Source organism: Protopterus annectens, chromosome 2.part1 (assembly GCF_019279795.1).
Source record: "Protopterus annectens isolate FY-2018-M chromosome 2.part1, PAN1.0, whole genome shotgun sequence".
NCBI lineage: Eukaryota > Metazoa > Chordata > Ceratodontiformes > Protopteridae > Protopterus > Protopterus annectens.
Genome location: NC_056729.1, coordinates 613,280,807 through 613,302,102, shown reverse-complemented (window position 1 = coordinate 613,302,102; position 21,296 = coordinate 613,280,807). Strand labels below are relative to the sequence as shown.

Below are 21,296 nucleotides of genomic sequence, written 5' to 3'. Positions count from 1 at the left end.
TAGGTGTTTGGAAAGAGCTGGACAACCAAGTTAAAAGTAACTTTCTGTCAGCAGTTTTGTTCTGCAACATTAATGTTGGCTAATGCCTTCTGACAAAACACTATAGCTTCAGTGTCTGGAAGCAGTTAACAGAGATTTTAGTCACTGTCCCATAGTCAATAGTGTACTGTTAATCAGTTTTGGCCCAATGTCTCATACTCCCTTTGAATCACCATATTGGCAGACACTTGGTACCAAAAAGCCCTTAATATTTTTGTACCTTAAGAGAAAAGACTGAACTTTTAATCTGATAAATTGGGTTATCAGTTTCATTTTCCTCAGTTTTAGAATTCCTTCTTATCACTATAGAAAATTTTTGGCAAAGTACTTGAACTGCAAAGAAACATGAAGACCACTGACTATTCGGAAATGTTTGTCTCCAGCTTTGGTCCCATAATTTTAATTGGGGACTGCAGCCTTAGACGCCTTCTTTAGTTTCTGTAAACCTTGGCTATAGATTGTCACTGTTGAAGTGACGTCCCAACTCTATTTTCATAAATGGGAATAAGGGGTTGGTGAATGGATGCAGATAAAGAACAGTGGCTGGAAAGGAGTGATATTCCCTGTTTAGAAGAATCTAAAGTGGCTTGTGCAGACAATAAGGACTTGATAGTTCAAATGCTGGAGTTGATATCCGAAATGCTGAATATGTAGGTTGCTGTTTTGGAAGGTCATTTCTATAACTGATGTCTAGCATGCATTGCAATATTCCCATTTAATGTAAGTTGCAAAATGTTTTGCAGTATAGATTGTTTTAATCTGCAAAACAAGCACATAGTTTAGGTATGTTCTTACAAGACCTGTTTCTGCTGTATCTGCTAGTTTACAGAAATGCATTTTTGCCTTACAGAAATGTGAATATTTACTGCTCAAACTTTATATCCAGGAAGAAAGTTCTGTGTTCGTACGAGATCCCCGTGAAACTGTAAGTACAGTTTGTGGGCTAATGAAGCACAGCAGTATTAATGTACTAGAAATGTTAAAACTAAAATTTGGAGTCTACCAGTATTGGACAAAATAGTTATTGCCCAGTGCATATGACATTTACTCAATACAGGTGTGTTTTATTCTTCCAAAATGAATGGTGCCTCTGAAATTTAAATTTACCAAATGCAAGTGTTTGAAAGTTGTATGTGATTGGATGTGTTATAGAATGTTGCTTTCATACATGAGTCGATAGTGCTGGTTCATAAATGTTAGTGTAAGAAAGGCCAGAATAAGAGGAAATGACAAGCAAGATCCTAAGGTGAACCCTTAGGGCTGAAACGGACAGTGACCAGCTGTGACGCCACCCAGCACTTTGATCAATCTCCGAACTCGTGTCCTCTTCCCACAGCCCCATATGAGTTAAGGGGGCACCAGCTCTTTGTAGAAATGTGATGAAAACATTACACTAAAAAATGGATACTGAAAATTCGAAAATAGAGGCTTCAGTTCTTTAAAAAAGTTATTGGGTATCCCACTAGTTCACAAGGAACAAAGACGTATTATGTTCCATGCCTACAATAGAAGCTTTGGTTGCAGGGCACCATAGACAGAACACCAAAAGAATAGCAGAGCAATAGGCTTAAGATTGTTTAGTCCCAAGAAAAGGTGTGCCAAGGTTAAACGAGTTTCTAAATTTAAAAGGTCTCGCGCAATACCACACCTCAGCTGGAATGAAACTGAAGAAAACGTATTCATCCCATACATTGATTCAGGACTTCATGAGAAAAAATATACCATCTCCATACCTGCAATTTATAATGCAGTTAAATCATGTAACAATATTAAGTCACATTAATTCATTAGTAAAATATTCAGATCTTATATTAAAAACACAAGATATCAAACTGACTTCATGCAGTTTGTAAAACTTTTTTAAAAAATACTAGCAACCACAGGAAATGCTGTAAATACAAATGCCAAAATTCCACAGCAGTGCAGAAAAGAAAGCCAATAAATGTCCATACACCTGTAGGCAAAGACAAAGCCAAGCCAAACCAATATGGTATAAACTTTAATACAAAATGTCTACACCAAATAAGCACTTTGGTTTCACCCACGGAAACTTCATCGGAATGGTGTATTACCACAAACAGTTAGTCAAAACCTGAATGTGAGTGGCTGTAAGTTAATTACACAATGTTTGAAAATTTAAAGAAACATCACAGAAACTTGTATACGCTTGTTTAACATATATACACATATATGCACAACGCAATTTGGTAAAAATATGTACAAATATTTACAAAAATGTATGTACACAAATATTTACAGAAGTGTATAGAATCTCCTAAACATGACAAAGATGTTAGAAAGTGTTTGCTTTCAGTTTCAAGGCAGGAACTATAGAAAGGTGGTCATTTAAACGAGGATTTACACAGGCATCAAAAAACATTTGTCATATCTCTTGGTATGCCAACCTGGTTTCGCGGTCGCCATCCCTTTTCTGGAATCTGAACATGCTGTATCACCCAGAATTTAAATCTGGCTGAAGGACAAACTAAATGATGTCTGTACAGGGCATTGGTGTCTTTGCACCTGTTTAAAATCATACAAGTGCTCATATATTCTCTAAGACCATGGATGGTTGGATGGTGGTCAATAACAGTGATAAGCTTGGATAAGTTTCTTCCTACTGAAGGATACCACAATTGTGCCTCTATATAGAATGCATAACAGATGGTACAATATGCCATGTATACTATTCTTTTAGAGGCACAATTATGGTATCCTTCAGTAGGAATAAACTTATCCAAGCTTATCACTGTTATTGACCACCATTCAACACTGTGCGCAAATGCCACATCTGAAAGTACCCTTATTTTTATGTGGTGTGAAGTTATTAACTCGTGATGCATTCTCAAATAAGTTAAGGTTGGCACCTCTCCTATAACTAACCTTTTAAAGGAATATTAAAAAACTGAATGTGTTGGGCATCAGGGCAAACATATTCCAGAACTTAAAAATAATTTCTTTGATTCACAAAGAATCTTGGATCTGAAGTAGTTTACTTCATTTGCTCTTCAACCTGTGGGTCTTTGGATCCACATCGGATCTGACACTGCTGTATTTTCCAGCTACGTCTCTGAGCTCCATGCTCCTCCCCTTACCCATAATGTCCCCATCTCCCTGCTCCCTTCAGATCTCGTTTGCCGCCTGAGAGGAAGCAGCTTGGGCCGAGCTCCAGAGCATTTAGGAGTGTTTTTGAACAGTAATTGGTTCCCTTTTTTTGGCTTTTCTATCTCTAATTTCTCTTCTACCTTTTTCTATACTTTCTCTGGGTTCTCCGTAGCAAAAAAAATAGTTCTTGGGCTTTGCTATTTTTCCTCCCACTTCTCTCTTTCTGTGTGTCTGTGTGTGTTGGGCCGGCAAAGGCATGGCAGATGCCCCTATGCCTGGCTTCAAAAGGTGCACAGTGTGTGGTCATAAGCTTTCTCCAGCTGATGGCCACACTGTGTGTGGTTTGTTTGGGGGTGGCTCATCTCCAGTCCCCCTGTCCTATGTGCGCTGTGTTTAATCCCAGGCCATGTAAGGACAAACTGATCCTTAAGGGCCTGTTGCCCTCATTTATTGGGACTGCGGTCCCAATTGTCCCCTGCTGGGAAATCAGTGGCTGCTGGTTTGTCTTCCCCTTTCATGGCCTCTGGGACTCACCCTCCTGCCAAAAGGCCCTGGGAAGGGGATAAAGCCAAGAAGGACTGATCCCCTAGACAGCTTGTCGGAGGCCGATCACCCGCCGAAGGTTAAGCCTGTTTCCGTAGCCTCTGGGTCTGATCCAAGGGGGTGCTCTCTGTTCCGAGCTTGTTAGACAGAAGCATTCAGCTCGGCATCTCGGCTCTGGCTCCCCGGTCAGATCATGGGGGAGCGGCTTCCGCTCTGTCAGCCCAGGAGGTTTGCCCCCCCCCCCCTTGGCATTCGACGTGGTGGAGAGGGTTTTCACAGGCTAGAGACCTCTGACCATTTCTTCTTTGAAGTCTGTCCAGACCCCCCTGGCCTTGTGTGGTTCTGACCATCTTGCCCTCTCAGGGACTGCCTGTAGCCATAGTGCCCCAGCAAGTTCCTCCCTTGGAACAACCTGCTTGTGATATCTCCCCAGACAGTCCCCCTAAGGGTGCCCACTTGGAAGCATACGTCTAAAAGGAAGCACTTGGACTCTCCTCCTGAGTCCCTCACTGAAGACAATGGCTTGGATGATGAGGGACATTCCCCAAGACCCCCCCCCCCCGAGGATGTCTCCTTTGGAGACGCTGTGGAGATCCTTCACCAAAGGGGGGGGTGGTCTACCCCAAAACCAACCTTTGACAAGTCTGTTTCTGGAGGCATTTGGCTCTCGCCCATCTACCTCTTGGGTGCCCCCTCCTGCTGATCCACTTATGGATTTGATAACATCTAGGGTGTGGAAGGAGCCGGGCACCTTATAGCCAATACCCAAGTGCCCGGACAAAATCTTAAGCCCCACCTTGGACAAGTTACACTGGCCCAAGGGGTCCCCTGTAGATGCTATGTTGGTGGCGGCCACCAAAAAGGAGCTCGTCCAGGAGTGTTCCACAGTCCATCCGCCTGACCGGGAGTAGAGCGTTGGATCGTTTTGGGAAGCAAGTTTGTTTCAGCAATCTTCTGTGTGAGGGCGCTGAACTACATGGCGCACGTATTTTTACTCCAGAGAGATCTGGTAAAGGAAGTCACGGAGTCGACCCCTGGTTCCATGTTGACAGATGACAGGAAGACATTTGCACAAATGGCCACCCTAAAAATCTGTAGCCAACACGACTATGCATTTGCTTTCCCATGCCACAGAGGGAGCCGCACAGGCGGGGTCAGGCGTTGCCATTCGGCACCATGCCTGGCTCCGCTTAATGTCCGTTCTTGGAGCTCTTCAAGGTGTCTCTTTGGTTCTTCCCTTCTTGGGAAGACTGTCAGAGAGACTTTGGTCCAGAGCGAGAAGGGCGGGAAGACGCTGTCTGCTATCGGGATCTGCTTCTTACCGCCTCAAAGGTCCTTTTCCAGCAACCAGCAAGGCCAGAAGAAGTGGATGTTATTCGTGTTTCACTGTTGCAGTTGTTACATTTGGATTATCCGTCTGCAGGTAGCCCTCAGCCGGCCTGAATATCAGTCTTGGATTCTTGCTTTGGATGCTGTCTCTTCTTCCATGACGTCAGGGGTATAAAACATGAAGCCAACGCTATTACATCAGTCTTTCTTGTAGCGCAGTGCCTGAAGCAGAAGCAGTTCACAAGTGCCTGTCGGCGGACTCCTGAAAATGTCCTTCAAGGATACATCTGCAGTCATAACATATGGGTTGTCCTGCCTCAGGCAACCCTTCGGTCGGCCGGATTCCAAAGTCTGGGTCTGGCCTCGGCTGATGTCTCACTTTCCCCGATGTCAGAGCGTGTGGGGTATAAAAGCATCAGCCGACGCCATTTTCCTCAGTCTTTCTTGCCGCGCGGTGCCCGAAGCAGAAGCTGTTCGCAAGTGCCAGTCGGTCAGATCCAGTGATTTCAGCTACCGAAGACTTTGAAAAAAGCTAAGTACCCCGTTGGGGACTCTTTCTTGCCTCAGCCGATGTCAGACAAAGTAAATAATTGTTTAACTTGTGGGAAACAAATACCTCATAAGGATTTCCATTCTTACTGCCTTCCTTGCTTTGGCCCAGACCACGACATATCGGCCTGTTTAGCCTGTGCCTCCTTCAACCGACGAACTCTTAGACGTCGGTCGGAGTTTGCAGAGGAATTTTTTGGAGCCGCTTTTGCTTATAAAATGCCGTCGGAGACTCCGACTTTGCATATGATCAAAAACCGCAAGGAAAAGGACCGACACTCGCGGCCCGCGGTTTCGGCTGAAACCACGGCTAGGCCTACAGAGAGTGTCTCGGTTTCGGCCGAAACAGAGTCCTCGGCGATTCCTTCTTCCGAAACCATACTTCCGACCACCGAGGCCCGAGAGGCCCCGGCTGAGTCGGCTTCAGAACTACCTACCGAAGCTAGTGTTCAGGAATTGTCCGACACCATACCTTTGGACATTGCTACCCCTGCACGTGGGGCAGCTAGGCCCCCAGCTTCTATGTCCATTAAGGCCTTTTCTAGGGCTAAAGCTGCCAAACTTTCAAAAGCTTTGCCTGCCAAATCTACATCCCAGAGGCCTTCCTCTAGTTCACAGATCCTCAGCCTTGCTGAGGACCTTATCCCGTTAATTAGGGGTTCACAACCTCACCCAGACAGCGCCTCTCAATCTCCTCCAGACAAAAGGCACAGGACTGACCCCTCTGAACCACACTCCTCAGATGATTCCACAGATGGATCTGACTTGTCAGACCACCAGGAAGGGGCTTACTCGCCTTATGAGGATTCAGATGCAGAGGAATCTATCCCTTCGGCCTCCCCTCCTGAAGAGTTTTCCTTTGGGGAGACTTTACACTCCATGAGAGAGCACTTTCAATGGCAAGGTCAGGATTTCTCTGATTCTAGAAAAAGATTAAGGACCTTTTTGCATTTGCCTCAGCATAGGCCCTTAGCTATACCTCCTGTTCTAAATGTAATTGATGATGTGTACAATGATGTCAGTACAGCCCCTGATACTCTTCCTCCGGCCCTTGCCAAACCTGACAGATTTTACAGGGTCCCGGATTCTCATTTCCATCTGTATAAAGCCCATGCTGCAGACCCAGAAACTATTTCTCAGGGCCCTAAAGGGGTTGCAGCCGCTACTGCCAAAAATCCCCTACCCTCTGAAAGAGAATCTAGAGCTTTAGAGAGATGGGGAAAGAAGGTGTATACATCTGCAACTCTTTCTGCCAGGGCATTAAACTGTCAATTCCATATGATACAGTACCAAGAGTATTTGTTAGATGAACTGAATAAGAAACTTTCTTCTGAACCCTTAGACCATAAATCCCTTCAGGATTTGGTACATAATTCGCAACAGGTTAGTAGTCATTTCTTAAAATGTGGCTATGATGCACTGGAGGCTTCATTTAGATCAGCTATGACTGGGGCAGTTCGTAGGCATGCCTGGCTGAAGGAGCAATCTTTGCCGGACCATGTCAAAGCTAAACTCCTCGATGCTCCAATGGAGAAACAAAATTTATTTGGCTCCCCTGCACAGGAGATTCTAAAAAAGGTTGAAGAAAAAGCAAAATCTGTGCAAACAGTTAAAGATTTCCTGCAAGTTCAACCACCGAGATTCAGCAGAAACTGACCTACAAAGAATTGGTCCTTTCCAGACTCTAATAGAGCCCAGAGAGGCAGGAACAGGCGCCCTAGAGGCAGAGGTCAATCGAAGGGCTCCTACAGAGGCAGTCAATGGCAGCCTGCCAACCAGAGCAGTAGTGCAACAGCTACAGCTACAACCACTACTACAGGACAGACCCAATGACTTGACTTTGATTCCGCCTACCAGGGATCAACTGGAAGCACCCTTGGGTGGAAAGCTGGCTTTATTCTCAAAAAACTGGCATTGCATTACAAAGGATACATGGACATTGCAAATAATAGACAAAGGATACAGGTTTCACTTCCACACTTTGCCAAAAAGAAGCGGAATGCCAACCCTTCCACCAAATCGGAAGGCAGAGGCTTTAAGACAAATCAGCAATTTACTTCAGATGAAAGCTATAGAAAAGGTACCATGTTCAGAACAAGACCAAGGGATTTACTCCAGAAAATTCCTTGTACCAAGAAAAGAAAACCAATGGAGGCCTATTCTCGACCTGTCCGCACTGAACACTTCTCTCATTGTGCCAAAATTCAAAATGCTGACCCTACAGCAACTTCTTCCCATGTTGGGCAAGGAGTCTTGGCTGGTGACTCTAGATCTCAAGGAGGCATACCTGCACGTCCCTATCCGACCAAATTGCAGAAGACAGCTCAGATTTCTTGCAGGATCAGAGCATTATCAATTCTCAGCATTGCCCTTTGGCTTATCTACTGCGCCCAGAGTATTCACGAAATGCCTGGCATCAGTAATTGCACATTGCAGACTACAGGGAATTCAACTTTATCCATACCTGGACGACTGCCTAATACAAGCGGACAACAAGAAAAAATTGTTAAAGGACTTGGCCTATGCCATACACCTGCTACAGACCTTGGGATACACAGTCAACATCCAAAAGTCAAGACTAGTACCATCCCAAAGGATAACCTTTTGGGTGCAGATCTGGACACAAACACCCAGATGGCTTTTCTCACAGAAGAAAACAAAAACAACTTCCAGATTACTTCATGATTCTGACAAGACAAACTCAGCTTACTGCAAGGAAAATCCTGCAGGCCCTGGGTTACATGGCATCTTGCATAATTTTAATCCCACATGCCAGGCTGCATATGAGGAAATTACAATGGTACCTAAGGAGTGTATGGTCTCAACACAGTCACAGTTTAGAAACCATGATACCAATCATTCCATGCCTTCAAAAGGAATTCCTGTGGTGGGCTCAGGCCTGCCAGTCCAACAGAGGGTTGCCTTTCAACAAACCAAGAACAAGGCAGACCATCACCACGGACTCCTCAGACCGAAGATGGGGAGCACACATGGAGGACAAATGTATCCAAGGCCTATGGCCTCAAGGGCAGCTAAGCATGCACATAAACCAAAAGGAAATGCTGGCAGTGAGGCATGCAATTGAGGCATTCAAACCCTTCCTCCAACAAGGACATCTGTTAATAAGGACAGACAACACCACGGTCATGTGGTACATAAACAAACAGGGAGGCACACATTCCTACCCTCTATGCCGGATGGCTATGAATCTGTGGGATCTATGCCTGAATCTCAATATCCAACTGCAGGCCCAGTTCGTGCCAGGAAAAGAAAATGCACTAGCGGACAGCTTAAGCAGAACTACCATGGATGCACACGAATGGATGCTGCACCCAGACATCTTCAAACTCATAACAAAGACATGGGGAATGCCGGAGATGGATCTGTTCGCCTCCCCACTCAACCACCAACTGAAGACATTCTGCTCAAGGACATACCATCCACAAGCTTGGAGGGTGGACTCTCTCTCTTTCAGCTGGAATGCCCTAACAGTATATGCCTTCCCACCTCTCCCATTGATGTACAAGGTTCTACTGAAGATCAGGGAGGAACAGCCAAAAGTGATACTAATAGCTCCAGACTGGCCAAGACAACACTGGTACCCACTACTGAGAAGCATGTCTCAGGCAAATTCATGGCCTCTCCCCCTATGGCCTCCTCTTCTAACGCAGAACAATTTCAAGACCCTGCATCCCAACTTGAAAACATTGCAGCTAACTGCCTGGAAAATTCCGTAAATTCCAATCAAACTGTTTTATCTCAGAGGGTGAAGGACATTATCCTGGAGGCTCGCAGGCCTTCCACAAGGAAGACATACTCAGCTAAATGGAAGAGATTTCTCATTTGGAGCACATCAAAGGGCACAGATGTCACAGTGGCAAACCTAGCGCATATCCTAGAATACTTAGCAGAATTGTTCCACAATGGCCTGTGTTATTCTTCCATTAAGATTCATGCTTCAGCAATATCAGCAGAATACAATGTGGATCCACCCATCTTCTCACACCCTCTCCTCAGACAATTTCTGAGAGGGATCATAAATGTTAAAACCTCCAATAACACCCCCTCTACCTGCCTGGGATCTCAATTTTGTGCTGGAAAAACTGACACTACCTCCTTTTGAACCAGCAGCATCAGCGGATCTACAGTTTCTATCTTGGAAAACTGCATTCCTTCTGGCAATCACTTCAGCAAGAAAAGTATCTGAGTTACAAGCGTTAATGGCAGTGCAGCCTTTTCTTATTTTTCACCAGGATAGTGTGTCACTAAGAACCAATCCTACTTTCATGCCAAAGGTGGTATCTAGGGTATCCTTGAACCAAGCTATTCACTTGCCTACGTTCTTCCCTAATCCACAGAATAAAGGGGAAAACTTTTGCACACCCTGGATATACACCGACAACTACGCTACTATTTGGACAGAATGAAAACTAGCAGAAAAACTGACCAACTTTTTGTAGCATATACAACTGGGGTGCAAGGAAGAGCAATTTCCAAACAGACAATTTCAAAATGGATAGGAAATTGCATTCGCTTTTGCTACTCCTTTCATGGAAAGACAGTTCCTGAAAATATCAGGCCTCACTCCACGAGGGCCACGGCCACCACTACAGCTTTCCTTCGGGAGGTGGCTACCAAGGACATTTTAGAAGCTGCTACTTGGAGCTCCGTGCATACATTTGCCAAGCATTACAATCCACCGTTATACTCTAGATCCAGAGCAGGGTTTGCAACTGCAGTCCTGCAGGGGATCTTAACTACACCATCCTTCTCTTAGTACCTCCTCCCCCAGATTGGCTGTGGTATTCTACCCATATGTTATGACTGCAGATGCATCCTTGAAGGACATAGTACAGTTTTGTACCTACCATAAATGTAGATGTCCGATAGGTATGCATCTGCAGTCAGGATTACCCTCCCTCCTTCCCCTCTGTGGTATTCCTAGGGTGATTACCCCTCTTTTAGCTAGCTGGGGGAATCTGTTATGGTGTATTTGTTTATTCATGTATATAATTTGCAAATGTTTGGAACTTTTCAGCATTTATCCAAATTTAGCCTTCCTAGAGGGCACCTGGCATCTGGGGCAAGAAAAACTGAGGAAAATGGCGTCGGCTGATGGTTTTATACCCCAGATGCTCTGACGTCGGGGAAAGTGCGACATCAGCCGAGGCCAGACCCAGACTTTGGAATCCGGCCGACCGAAGGGCTGCCTGAGGCAGGACAACCCATATGTTATGACTGCAGATGCATACCTATCGGACATCTACATTTATGGTAGGTACAAAACTGTACTTTTTCATTTTCGAGTTTCAGGACCGAAGTCTTGGAAAAAAGCTAAGTACCCCATTGGGGATCCTTTGTCTTGCTCTTAACTGATGTCAGTAAAAGTTAACAATTGTCTTACCTGTGGAAAGCAAATACCTCAAACATTTTCATTCATACTGCATTCCTTGCTTAGGCTCACACCACGACATCCCTCACTGTCGTTCTGTGCTTTATTCAGCCCTCGAACTATTTGTCATCTGTTTATTTTCGCAGCAAATTATTTTGGTACTCTGTTTATCCGGAAATGGCTTTGGTAAACCATCCGACTACCGATATTCTGAAAAAAACGCAAGGATAAAGACACCGCATAGCCGTTACTCAGTGAGGTGCTTTCGCAGCCACTGATACCCTGCAGGCCTCTACTGAGACCCATTCAGAATCCAGTATGCCGCGAGATGCTTCTTAGACTACGGAACCTATGGATGTCTCTACCTTGGATGGGTCCGGAGCCGCTGTGCAGGCACCGGCTTCTGAGGGTGTATTCAGGTCTACAGATTTGCATTTTAAATGGACGCCATTTTCTTCATCAAGGCCTAAAACTCTATCCACGCCTAGAAAACCAACATCCAAACCGCATTGTCAGGCCCATATGCCTAAAAAACAAATGCTTAGAATGGCTGAAGACATTATTACTTTAATTGGGGGAAGCCAGCCTTTCCCCCTGAGACCTAGAACTGATTTTCCTTCTGATCAGGATTCTGAAATTTGTGTTTCTTCCGATTACCAGGGTTTGCCCTTATCTACCTATGAGAATTCTTATGCAGGGGACTCCATTCCCTCTGCTTCCCCTCCAGAAAATTTTTCTTTTGGTGAAACCTTGCACACTCTTGGGGAGCATTTCCACTGGGAAAGCCAGGATTACTCTGACTCCAAAAGATTCTTAGGGAATTCTTATTCCTCCCTCAACACAAGCCTTTAGCTATCCCTCCTGTTCTGGACATTGTAGATGATGCCTTCTTGGAATCTAGCCTGGCCCCATACACTTTACCTCCAGCTCCCAGAAAACCTGACCGGTATTAGAGTACCTGACTCAAGTTCCTCTTCAAGAATCCTACTGCGGATCCAGAGACCATTTTCCAAGGACCAAAGGGCACTAAGGCTACTTCTGCCAAAAACCCTGCCCCCTCTAGATATTACAGGGCCTTGGACAGATGGGATAAGAAGGTATACACTTATGCTACTTTGGCCATTAGGGCCTTAAATTGCCAGTTTCATATGTTAAAGTATCAGCATATTATGGGACTACTAAAACAGAAAATTATGTTTATTCCTGACTGCGCTGAACATAAAGAATTACAGGATTTAATGCATTCTGCTGAACAAGTTGGTAAACATACTTTGCAATGTGGTTTTGACTCTTTAGAAGCATCTTGCAGGGCTGCTGTCACTGGGTCTGTACTTGGAAGGCATACTTGGCTTAAGGTGCAAAATTTGACAGATCATGTTAAAGCTAAATTACTGGATGCTCCCTTAAACCAAGACCACCTGTTTGGCAACAAGGCAGAAGTCCTTAAAAAGATGGAGGAAAAAGCTGTATCTGTGCAAACTGTTAGATTTCCTGCAAGTACAGCCTCCCAGATTTGGTAGGCATTGGCCTTTTAAGAATTGGTTCTTTCCAGTCTCTTCCAGGCCTTCTCAGTTCAAACCCAGGAACAGCAGACCACCTAGGTTACAGTCTCGGGCTGCACACAGGCCTAAGCAGTGGGGGGCTCCCACTTCCAAAGCTGGAAGTAGTAAGACACCCCCTATGGAATAATGTCACTGACTTAACCTTAACTCTTCCAAGCCCTGCTCAACTGCCTGCTCCCTTAGGAGGAAAGCTTGCCCTGCATGCAAAAAACTGGGAACTCATTACCCAAGACAAATGGGTCTTAAATATAGATTTCCAAGAATGCCAATTCCAGTTCCACACCTTACCAACCCCAAACGGTTGGCCAGACCTACCCCCAAATCAGTGGGCAGTCTCAACAGCAGGTTCTTTGTCTTAAGTATCAGGGCTATTCAACCTGTCCCAGCAGAAGAAGTGGGACGTTTTTACTCGAGACTTTTCCTGGTACCCAGAATGACGGCTCCTGGCGTCCTATCCTGGACCTCTCTATTCTAAACACCTTTTTGGTAATCCCAAAATTCAAAATGCTAACACTTCAAAAGCTGCTTCCTATGCTAGGCAAAGATGCCTGGTTGGCAACCTTAGACTTAAAGGAAGCTTACCTGCACGTTCCAATAAGGGAATCTTGCATGAAATACCTACACTTCAGAGCAGGCTCCATGCACTATCCATCTCTGCACTTCCCTTTGGCTTATCTACTGCGCCCGGGGTATTCACAAAGTGTCTAGCTCCAGCCATTGCATTTTGCAGGCAAAGAAATATTCAGATTTACCCATACCTGGACGATTGTCTAATTCCGGCAGAAAGCCCGACATGCTATTAAAACATCTGGCATTTGTAAAGAATCTTCTAACCTCGCCTGGGTAAACCATAAACTAAAAAATTTCATCTGGAACCCTGCCAACAGATTGTATTCCTGGGAGCAAGCTTGAACACAACTTCCAGATGGCTTACCTCACGGCTGAGAAACAAGTTTATTTGACAGCCTACTTCAAACTACTGTCCACAAAGACCCAGCTATCTGCAAGGAAAATTTTGCAAGCCCTGGGGTTCATGGCCGCTTGCATTCTATTAATTCCATATGCAAGACTGCATATGAGAACTACAATGGTATCTAAAAAGCCTATTGTGTCAACATTCTCTGGACCTGGAAACGATGATTTCTATCATTCCTTGTATAAAGGCAGAGTTCCTTTGGTGGGCAGAGGCCTGCCCACCTCAACAAGGGGCCCCCTTTCAATCAACCCCTGCCGCCCAAACCCTGACTACAGACGCATCAGACTATGCATAGGGGGCTCACTTGGCAGGACAGTGCATTCAGGGCAAATGGAACCAAAGTCAGATGCACCTGCATATCAAACAAAAAGAAATGTTAGCTGTACAGAATTACCTGACAGCCTTCAAGGACCACATCCTTCCAGGACAATTATTGGTAAAGACAGACAACACCACAGTTATGTGGTACATAAACAAGCAGGGGAGACCCCACTCATACCCTCTCTGCCGACTAGCCATGGCTCTGTGGAACACAGCATTGAGCTACCACATGCACCTACAAGCTCAGTTCCTGCCAGGCAAGCTAAATTCACTGGCAGACGACCTAAGCAGAAATCTCATGCACCCACACGAATGGAAACTGGAACCAAAAAATATTTAACCTCTTGAGGAACAAATGGGGGACTCGAGAGAGAGACCTGTTTGCCTCCCCCCAAAACTACCAATTGGACAAATTCTGCACAAGTACTCCCCACAGTCCAGCTTGGAAAGTGGATACCCTGTCCTTCACCTGGGAAAGGCGCTCTGTTTATGCTTTTCCCCTTCTGCCTCTCCTCTCGAAGGTTCTGCTAAAGATCAAACAGGACAAACCAAGGGCAATTCTTATTGCACCAGACTGGCCTCACCACCACTGTTACCCCCTCTTGCACAGCATGATACTGCTGGATCCATGGCACCTACCTCAGACACCTTCCCTGCTGTCCCAGCAGCACTTAGATTCTGCACCTTCAACTTCAAACCCTGAACTTTGCAGCCTGGCTAATTCCTTGAGCTCTCCAGTAGCATCCCTCAATAAGCAGGTGCTAGAGGTCATTCTGGAAGCAAGGAGACCTAGTACTAGAAAATCCTATGCTGAAAAGTGGAAAAGATGCTGTTCCTGGAGCCAGACCCAGGGTATGGGCACTACGCTGCCCAGTTTACACTCATATTCTTCAGTACTTAACAGAAATGCTCCACAAGGGCCTATCCTTCTTGTCAATCAAACTTCATGCCTCTGCAATTTCAGCAAATTGTAATACTGAACCCACCCCTCTTCTCTCACCCCCTGTTAAAGCAATTCCTCAGAGGGGCTAAAAATTGAAGACCCCCCCCCAGGCGAGCCCCTACTCCAGCCTGGGACCTTAACTTTGTATTGGAAAAGCTCACTCTCCCTCCATTTGAACCAGCTGCAACTGCAGAGTTGAAATTCCTTTCTTGGAAAACCACCTTCCTTCTAGACATCACTTCAGTAAGAAGAGTGTCTGAATTACAGGCCCTCATGGCAGTGGAGAGCCCTTCATTATCTTCCATGCTGACATGGTTTCCCTCAGGACCAATCCTTTTATGCCCAAGGTGGTGTCTAGTCTGGCCCTTAATCAGTCCATTCATTTGCCTACCTTTTTTCCTAATCCACAAAACGAAGGAGAATGAATTCTGCACTTTTTGGATGTGCACAGACAACTTAGATTTTATTTGGACAGGACTAAGCACCTCAGAAAATCTGAACAGCTGCTGGTTGGCTTTGCTGCAGGTGCAGAGGGGAAGGCCATTTCAAAGCAAACCGTTTCTAAATGGATAGCCCATTGCATTCTTTTCTGCTATATATAAGCACCATGGACAACCTGCCCCAAAGGGGATAAGATCACATTCTACCAGGGCTACATCTACCTCTGCAGCCTTCCTCAGAGGAGTCCCTCCCAGGGACATCCTAGAAGCTGCTACCTGGAGCTCTGTACATACCTTCACCAAGCATTACCACATGCCTATTTTTTTATAAATCCACAGCTGGTTTTGCCTTTGCAGTCTTGCAAGGCTTAATAGCTGGTCCTAATGCTCTCTAAATTTCTCCTCCCTTCCTTAGCTTTGGGAATCAACCCAAATGTAATGACTGTAACAGTGAAACACAAAGAACATAGTACAGTTGTGTACACTTACCATAAATGTAGATGTTTCAGCACATTATAATACTGAACCCACCCCTCTTCTCTCACCCCCTGTTAAAGCAATTCCTCAGAGGGCATCCTGGTTACCCTCCCTCCAGCCCCCCCCCCCCCGACATCTCTTGGCTTTATCTTCCTTCTTGTTTGGTGTATTTAAGCTTTCTGGTGTATTTGTTTTTTGTTGGAGGTGTAACCTAACATATAATTGCTTCCCGTTATGTGGGTACCTGACATCTGTGGCAAGAAAAAATGATGTAATGGCGTTGGCTGCATGTTTTATACCCCTGACTTCATGGAAGAAGAGACGGCATCCGACGCAGGAATCCAAGACTTTGATATTCAGGCTGGCTGAGGGCTTCCTGCAGGCAGATAACCCAAATGTAATGACTGCAACAGTGAATACACTCGAATATCTACATTTGTGTACTTTCCACAAGTCTTGAGCATTTTCCCGGGGCGCTCAGGACTCCCCTTGCCCCAAAGGCAGAGGGGGAATATGATAGACGCCACCCTAGAGGCAGAGGGGGTCCTAGGAAGTTCGGGTCCCAAGAACCTTTCTTGGATAAACCCAGGCAGCAGCCCTGAGGTGTTGGTCGGCTGTCCATCTCTGGAGGCAGTCCGGGGGTTGTCGCTTCACCCCCTAGCACGGGAGTCCATCACTACAGATCAGTGGGTGCTGCGAGTCATATCCAGAGGATATTTCGTGCCATTCAAGGACCCCCCCCCATCCAACAAAGCCCTCCCGAATGTTCAGTGCAGGTAGACTCACTACTAAGAAAATGAGTCCTCCAACCGGTCCCCCCAGACCAGTCCGGATCCGGGGTTTATTCCAGGTTCTTTTTAGTGCCAAAAAAGATGGGGGACCTCAGACCAATATTAGATCTGTCCAAATTGAACCTGTCAGTAACCAAGACAAAATTCCGGATGGTCAAGATGGTCTGTCCTACCCTGTCTGCAGGGCAGAGACCGGATGTGCTCGATCGACCTCCAGGACGCGTACTATCACATCAAGATGGACAGGCGCTCTCAGAAATTCCTTCGCTTCCAGCTGGGAGACAATCAGTACCAATTTTGTGCCGTCCCCTTTGGTTTCACCACAGCCCCCCACGTGTTCAAGGTAATGACTGCAGTAGCTGCTCACCTGAGGCTTAAGGACATTCAGGTCTCTGCGTACCTGCCCCTTTGAAGCATCTACTATGTCATGCCCGGGGACTCCTTCCTTCAGCTAGCCAACAATTTTGACATTAGAATACATATGAACAAGTTTGCTGTTCACCTGGTTCAGATTTTAGATTTCATCGGGGCACGGCTGGACACAAACAAAGGTGTTCCTCGCGTCAGGCAGGATACACAGCCTGACGTTACACGTCTTACGTATTCTTCAGACCCATTTACCAACAGTCAAAGCAGTGTTAAGGGCTCTAGGTTCCATGGCGGCCACAATTAATCTTCCAATGGCACGCATTTATAGGGTACTGCAGGAGACACTGGCGGTTCAATGGTCACTGTTAAACCTTCCATGGACGCTTCCCTACTGGGGGGACACTGCTCAGAAAGGACAGTCCAAGGCATGTGGTCCCCTTCCGAGACCTCTCTGCACATCAGTGTTATAGAGATAAGAGCGGTTCTTGTGTTGCAGACCCTCCATGCTCATCTTCCTCTTGGAATGATTGCAATTCAGACGGACAATGTCAGTGGTCTGTTAAATCAACAAACAAGGTGGAGTCTGATCTTATCCCTTATGTCGCGAGGGAATCCGATCTTATCCCTTATGTCGTAAGGCCATGAGAGTGTGGGAATGGACTATCTCCACTGGCTGCTTTCTGGTGGCAACGCACATCCCAGGACTGTCCAACATTCTAGCGGACAGGCTCAGCAGATCGATCCTGATGCTTTATGAGTGGTCTCTGAATCCTTCAATAGCGGAACAGATCTTCTTAGAATGGGGTCGTCCTTGCTGAAATCTCTTAGCATCTCCTTCCGACGTGAAATGCAGTGAGTTTTTTCACTCAGAACCCCCCTGCTGGGGAAGCCCCCAGAGATGCTCTGATTTATGCTTGGCCTCCTGAGCTTCTTTATGCATATCCTCCTCTTCCACTTATGTCAACATTTCTGCAGAAAGCCCGAAGGCTGTGAACACTGTGATCCTCATCGCCCTGTTCTGGCCTTGACAGGTTTGGCTTCCCTTACTCTGGTGTCATGTAGTTCCACCATGGACCTTGGATCCGGTCTTGGATCTGCTTTCTCATCCCTCGGGGATCCCCCATCCAGATCTGGACAGTCTGAAGCTCACTGCTTGGCTGATTCAGTTCCCATGATTATTAGGACTCCTGGTCTGTCATCTTCTGTTAAGTCCATTCTGGTGGTGGCTTATAGTCTACCAGAAAAGTCTACAGTAGTAAATGAAAACATTTTCTATATGGGCCAATCAGAGGTCTTTGGATCCTTTCACTGCTCTGCTTTTTGGCAGTTTTAGATTTTCTAGCTAGCATTTTTCATCAGGGCGCTAGTTCCTCTATGGTGAAAGTTCAACTAGCAGCCATTTCTAATTTTCATGTTGGGGTAAACGTTGTTGGCTTCCTCTAAACTTTGTAAAACCTTTCTCAAAGGAGTCTTTCTTCTCAGACCCCCGGTTAAAGACCCGATTCTGCCGTGGGACCCTCACCTTGCTGTTGCAGGCATTGCTTTCTCCTCCTTTTGAGCCTGTGGTATCTGTGGATCTATAATATTTGACCTGGAAAACTGCCATCTTGGTTGCCATCACGTCTGCTAGATGGGTGTCTGAGCTTCAAGCTCTTTCTATCAAAGTCCCTTATATGATCTTTCATAAAGATGCTGTCGCTACATACTAACACGTCCTTCCTTCCCAAGGTTGGTTTGGAAGCCACTATTAATCAGACCATCAATTTGCCAGTATTTTTTCCTAACTAGCAGAACAAAGGGGAATACAAATTACATTTACTGGATGTACATAGGCAGTTGAGGTTTCATCTTCAAAGCACTAAACATTTCTGCAAGTCTGATCAACTTTGTGTCCTATACCAAGCCATTCTTTGGTAAATCTATTTCAAAAGTGACAATTGCTCGCTGGATTTCACAATGCATTGGCCAGGCTTATTCAGATAGAGGTTTGTCTCTACCAGGAAAAGTGAAGGATCATTCAACCTGATCTATGGCTATGTCAGCAGCCTTTTGGTCTAGTGTCTCTTTGGATGATGTTTGTTAAGCTGCTACTTGGGCTTCATCTCACACCTTTTTTTCTCATTATAAACTGGATTTGGTCTCTAGGAATAGAGCATCCTTTGGCTCTGCAGTGCTCCGGAATGTCCTCTCATGAGGGCCTCCCAAGAGTTAGGTAGGAGGGGACTCTGTCCCACAGGTTGAAGAGCAAATGAAGTAAACTACTTCAGATAAAGAAGTTATGTACTGACCATAATGTTCTATCTGAGTAGTTCTACTTCATTTGTCTTTAACCGTCCGTCCCCCTCCTTCCAACCTTATCCTTTGGGATATGTCATGTCCCTTGTACCGGACGGTTATTGTTGGGATCTTTTGGTTCTGTCAAGGCTAAAGTTCTTTTTGTGATGTTTGATGATAAGGTGTCATTGGGTTGGGTGTCTGATACCTGTTAGGCAGCAAACTCGATCTGAAGGGAGATGGGGGCATTATGGATAAGGGGAGGAACATCGCACTTGGAGGCGTAGCTGGAAAATGCGGCCGTGTCAGATCCGATGTGGATCCGAAGACCCACAGGTTGAAGACAAATGAAGTAGAACTACTCAGGTGGAACATTATGGTGAGTACATAACTTTGTATACCCTAACACACAGTATATATCCTTGGTTCAAGAGGTTCCTCTGCCTGAAGGGTAAACATCTCGTATTACCTCCATTTCCAATGTCTCCTTAATGTCAGCTGTCATAGCAGTAATGTTGTTGGCAATAGGCTTACCCCTAATCAAGGGGTAATATTTAAATCCCAAACCATCCATAATTTCTTAATGTTATCAATAAGAAGTTTGGGATAATCTCGAGCCAAAAATAAGCTCGCAATAAATTCGAATGCATTGAAGTCATCCGGATTGCCCTCACCATTTGACCCTTCACAATTTTCTTTTTTTGGGGGAGGCAGTGGTTACTTTTGAAGTACAAGTACGAATTTGAAAGTATTCTTTTCTGTGTATTTGACATATATTCGCTTTTTTCTGTATCTTTAGAAATAAGTACATCTAGGTATGCAATACTGTGTCAAGTGAACTGGTAAAGGACAGGAAACTGGTAGTGTAATGTAAAAATTGCATAAAAATTGTTGACTCAGATTTACCATCCCACAACACAAAAATGTCATCCAAATAACTGTAATAGGCACAAATATTTTTGAAAAAATCACTGGTAAACAGCAAATGTGCCTCCCAATAAAGGAGTACCAAATTAGTGAAACTTGGAGCGCAAGCTGCGTCCATTGCTACCCCGTCCAGTTTATAATATTCACCCTGAAAATAGATAAAATTGTTGTCCAAAATAAGTTCCATGTTTTCCAAAATCAGCTTAGTCTTTGGCATTCAAAAAATCCAACTCCGTCAAAGCGTCTTCAGACCAGGTTAAACCTGTTTGGTGGAGTATAACCGAGAAAAGATCTTTTAACATCTGTGGTCATGAAAATATAGTTGACATCAAAGGGAACCTGCCCTAACTTTGTCGGGAAATCCCAAGAATCTGTTAAGATGTGTTGGTGTAGTCCATAAAATGGCTTTAGCTTAGTCAGTAAACATGGCCAAGGGTTGTCTTTTTTTTGAGCCAGCTGATGCTACAATTGACCTCAGTGGGAGGATCTGAAAGTTCTTATGTACTTTGGGGATTTCGAAGATTCCTGGGATAACCAGTCTTTGTACTCATAGGAAATTGTACAATTTTGTATCAGTCATACCTTGCAAGAGGTTATCTTCCAAAATAATTTTCTTTTTGTGCGCTATTTTGATCTCATTCCTAGAGACCTGACAAATATCTACCTTCGGTTAAGATATTTCCCCATATAGCTCCAGTGTGTCTAACACCACCCCACCCCCTTTGTCTGACTTCATGATTCTTAGCTCCTTATTGTGACTTAACATATATAAAACATCCATTTCTTCCTGAATTAAGTTGTCACGTGACCATCTTTTTAGATTTGAAAAAATTTCAACTCATTCTCAAGTAAAGCATCAAAATTGGACAACACTGGGTGCAGGGGTGGGTTAAATGTACTCTTCCTGGAAACCACAGTCTTGGTATCCAGGGCCTGAAAGGGAGGTGAAATATCAGTCTTTGTAAAGTTCTTTCAAATTTAAATTCTTAATGAATAGTCTCAGTCAATTTCCCTTTTCTAGCAGGGACAAAGATAAAACCATTTTGAAATAACTTGAAATGAGACTCTTCCAAAGCTAAACCAGCATAATTAAACACATGAAAGTTGTTAAATGAATACACACACAACCATTGCTATTCATAATGGTGTTACAACCTGGACCATCAGGCATACTATTGTGACCTAATTCCATTTCTTCTTGTTCCCCTCCCCTTTGTGTTTCCAGTGTGGTTGCCAAGTGCGTGTTGCCTGTGCATAAG

At 44.9% G+C, this 21,296-nt stretch overlaps 1 protein-coding gene across 1 annotated transcript in view; it reads left to right on the top strand.

Annotated features, from left to right (window-relative positions):
- The window catches only part of LOC122794876 (nuclear body protein SP140-like protein), a 619,738-nt gene that overhangs the window by 210,488 nt on the left and 387,954 nt on the right, over positions 1 to 21,296 (top strand). The window contains exon 9 of the mRNA XM_044063475.1: positions 890 to 964. Coding sequence (XP_043919410.1) covers positions 890 to 964 — 75 coding nt within the window. The remainder of the gene's footprint in view (positions 1 to 889; positions 965 to 21,296) is intronic.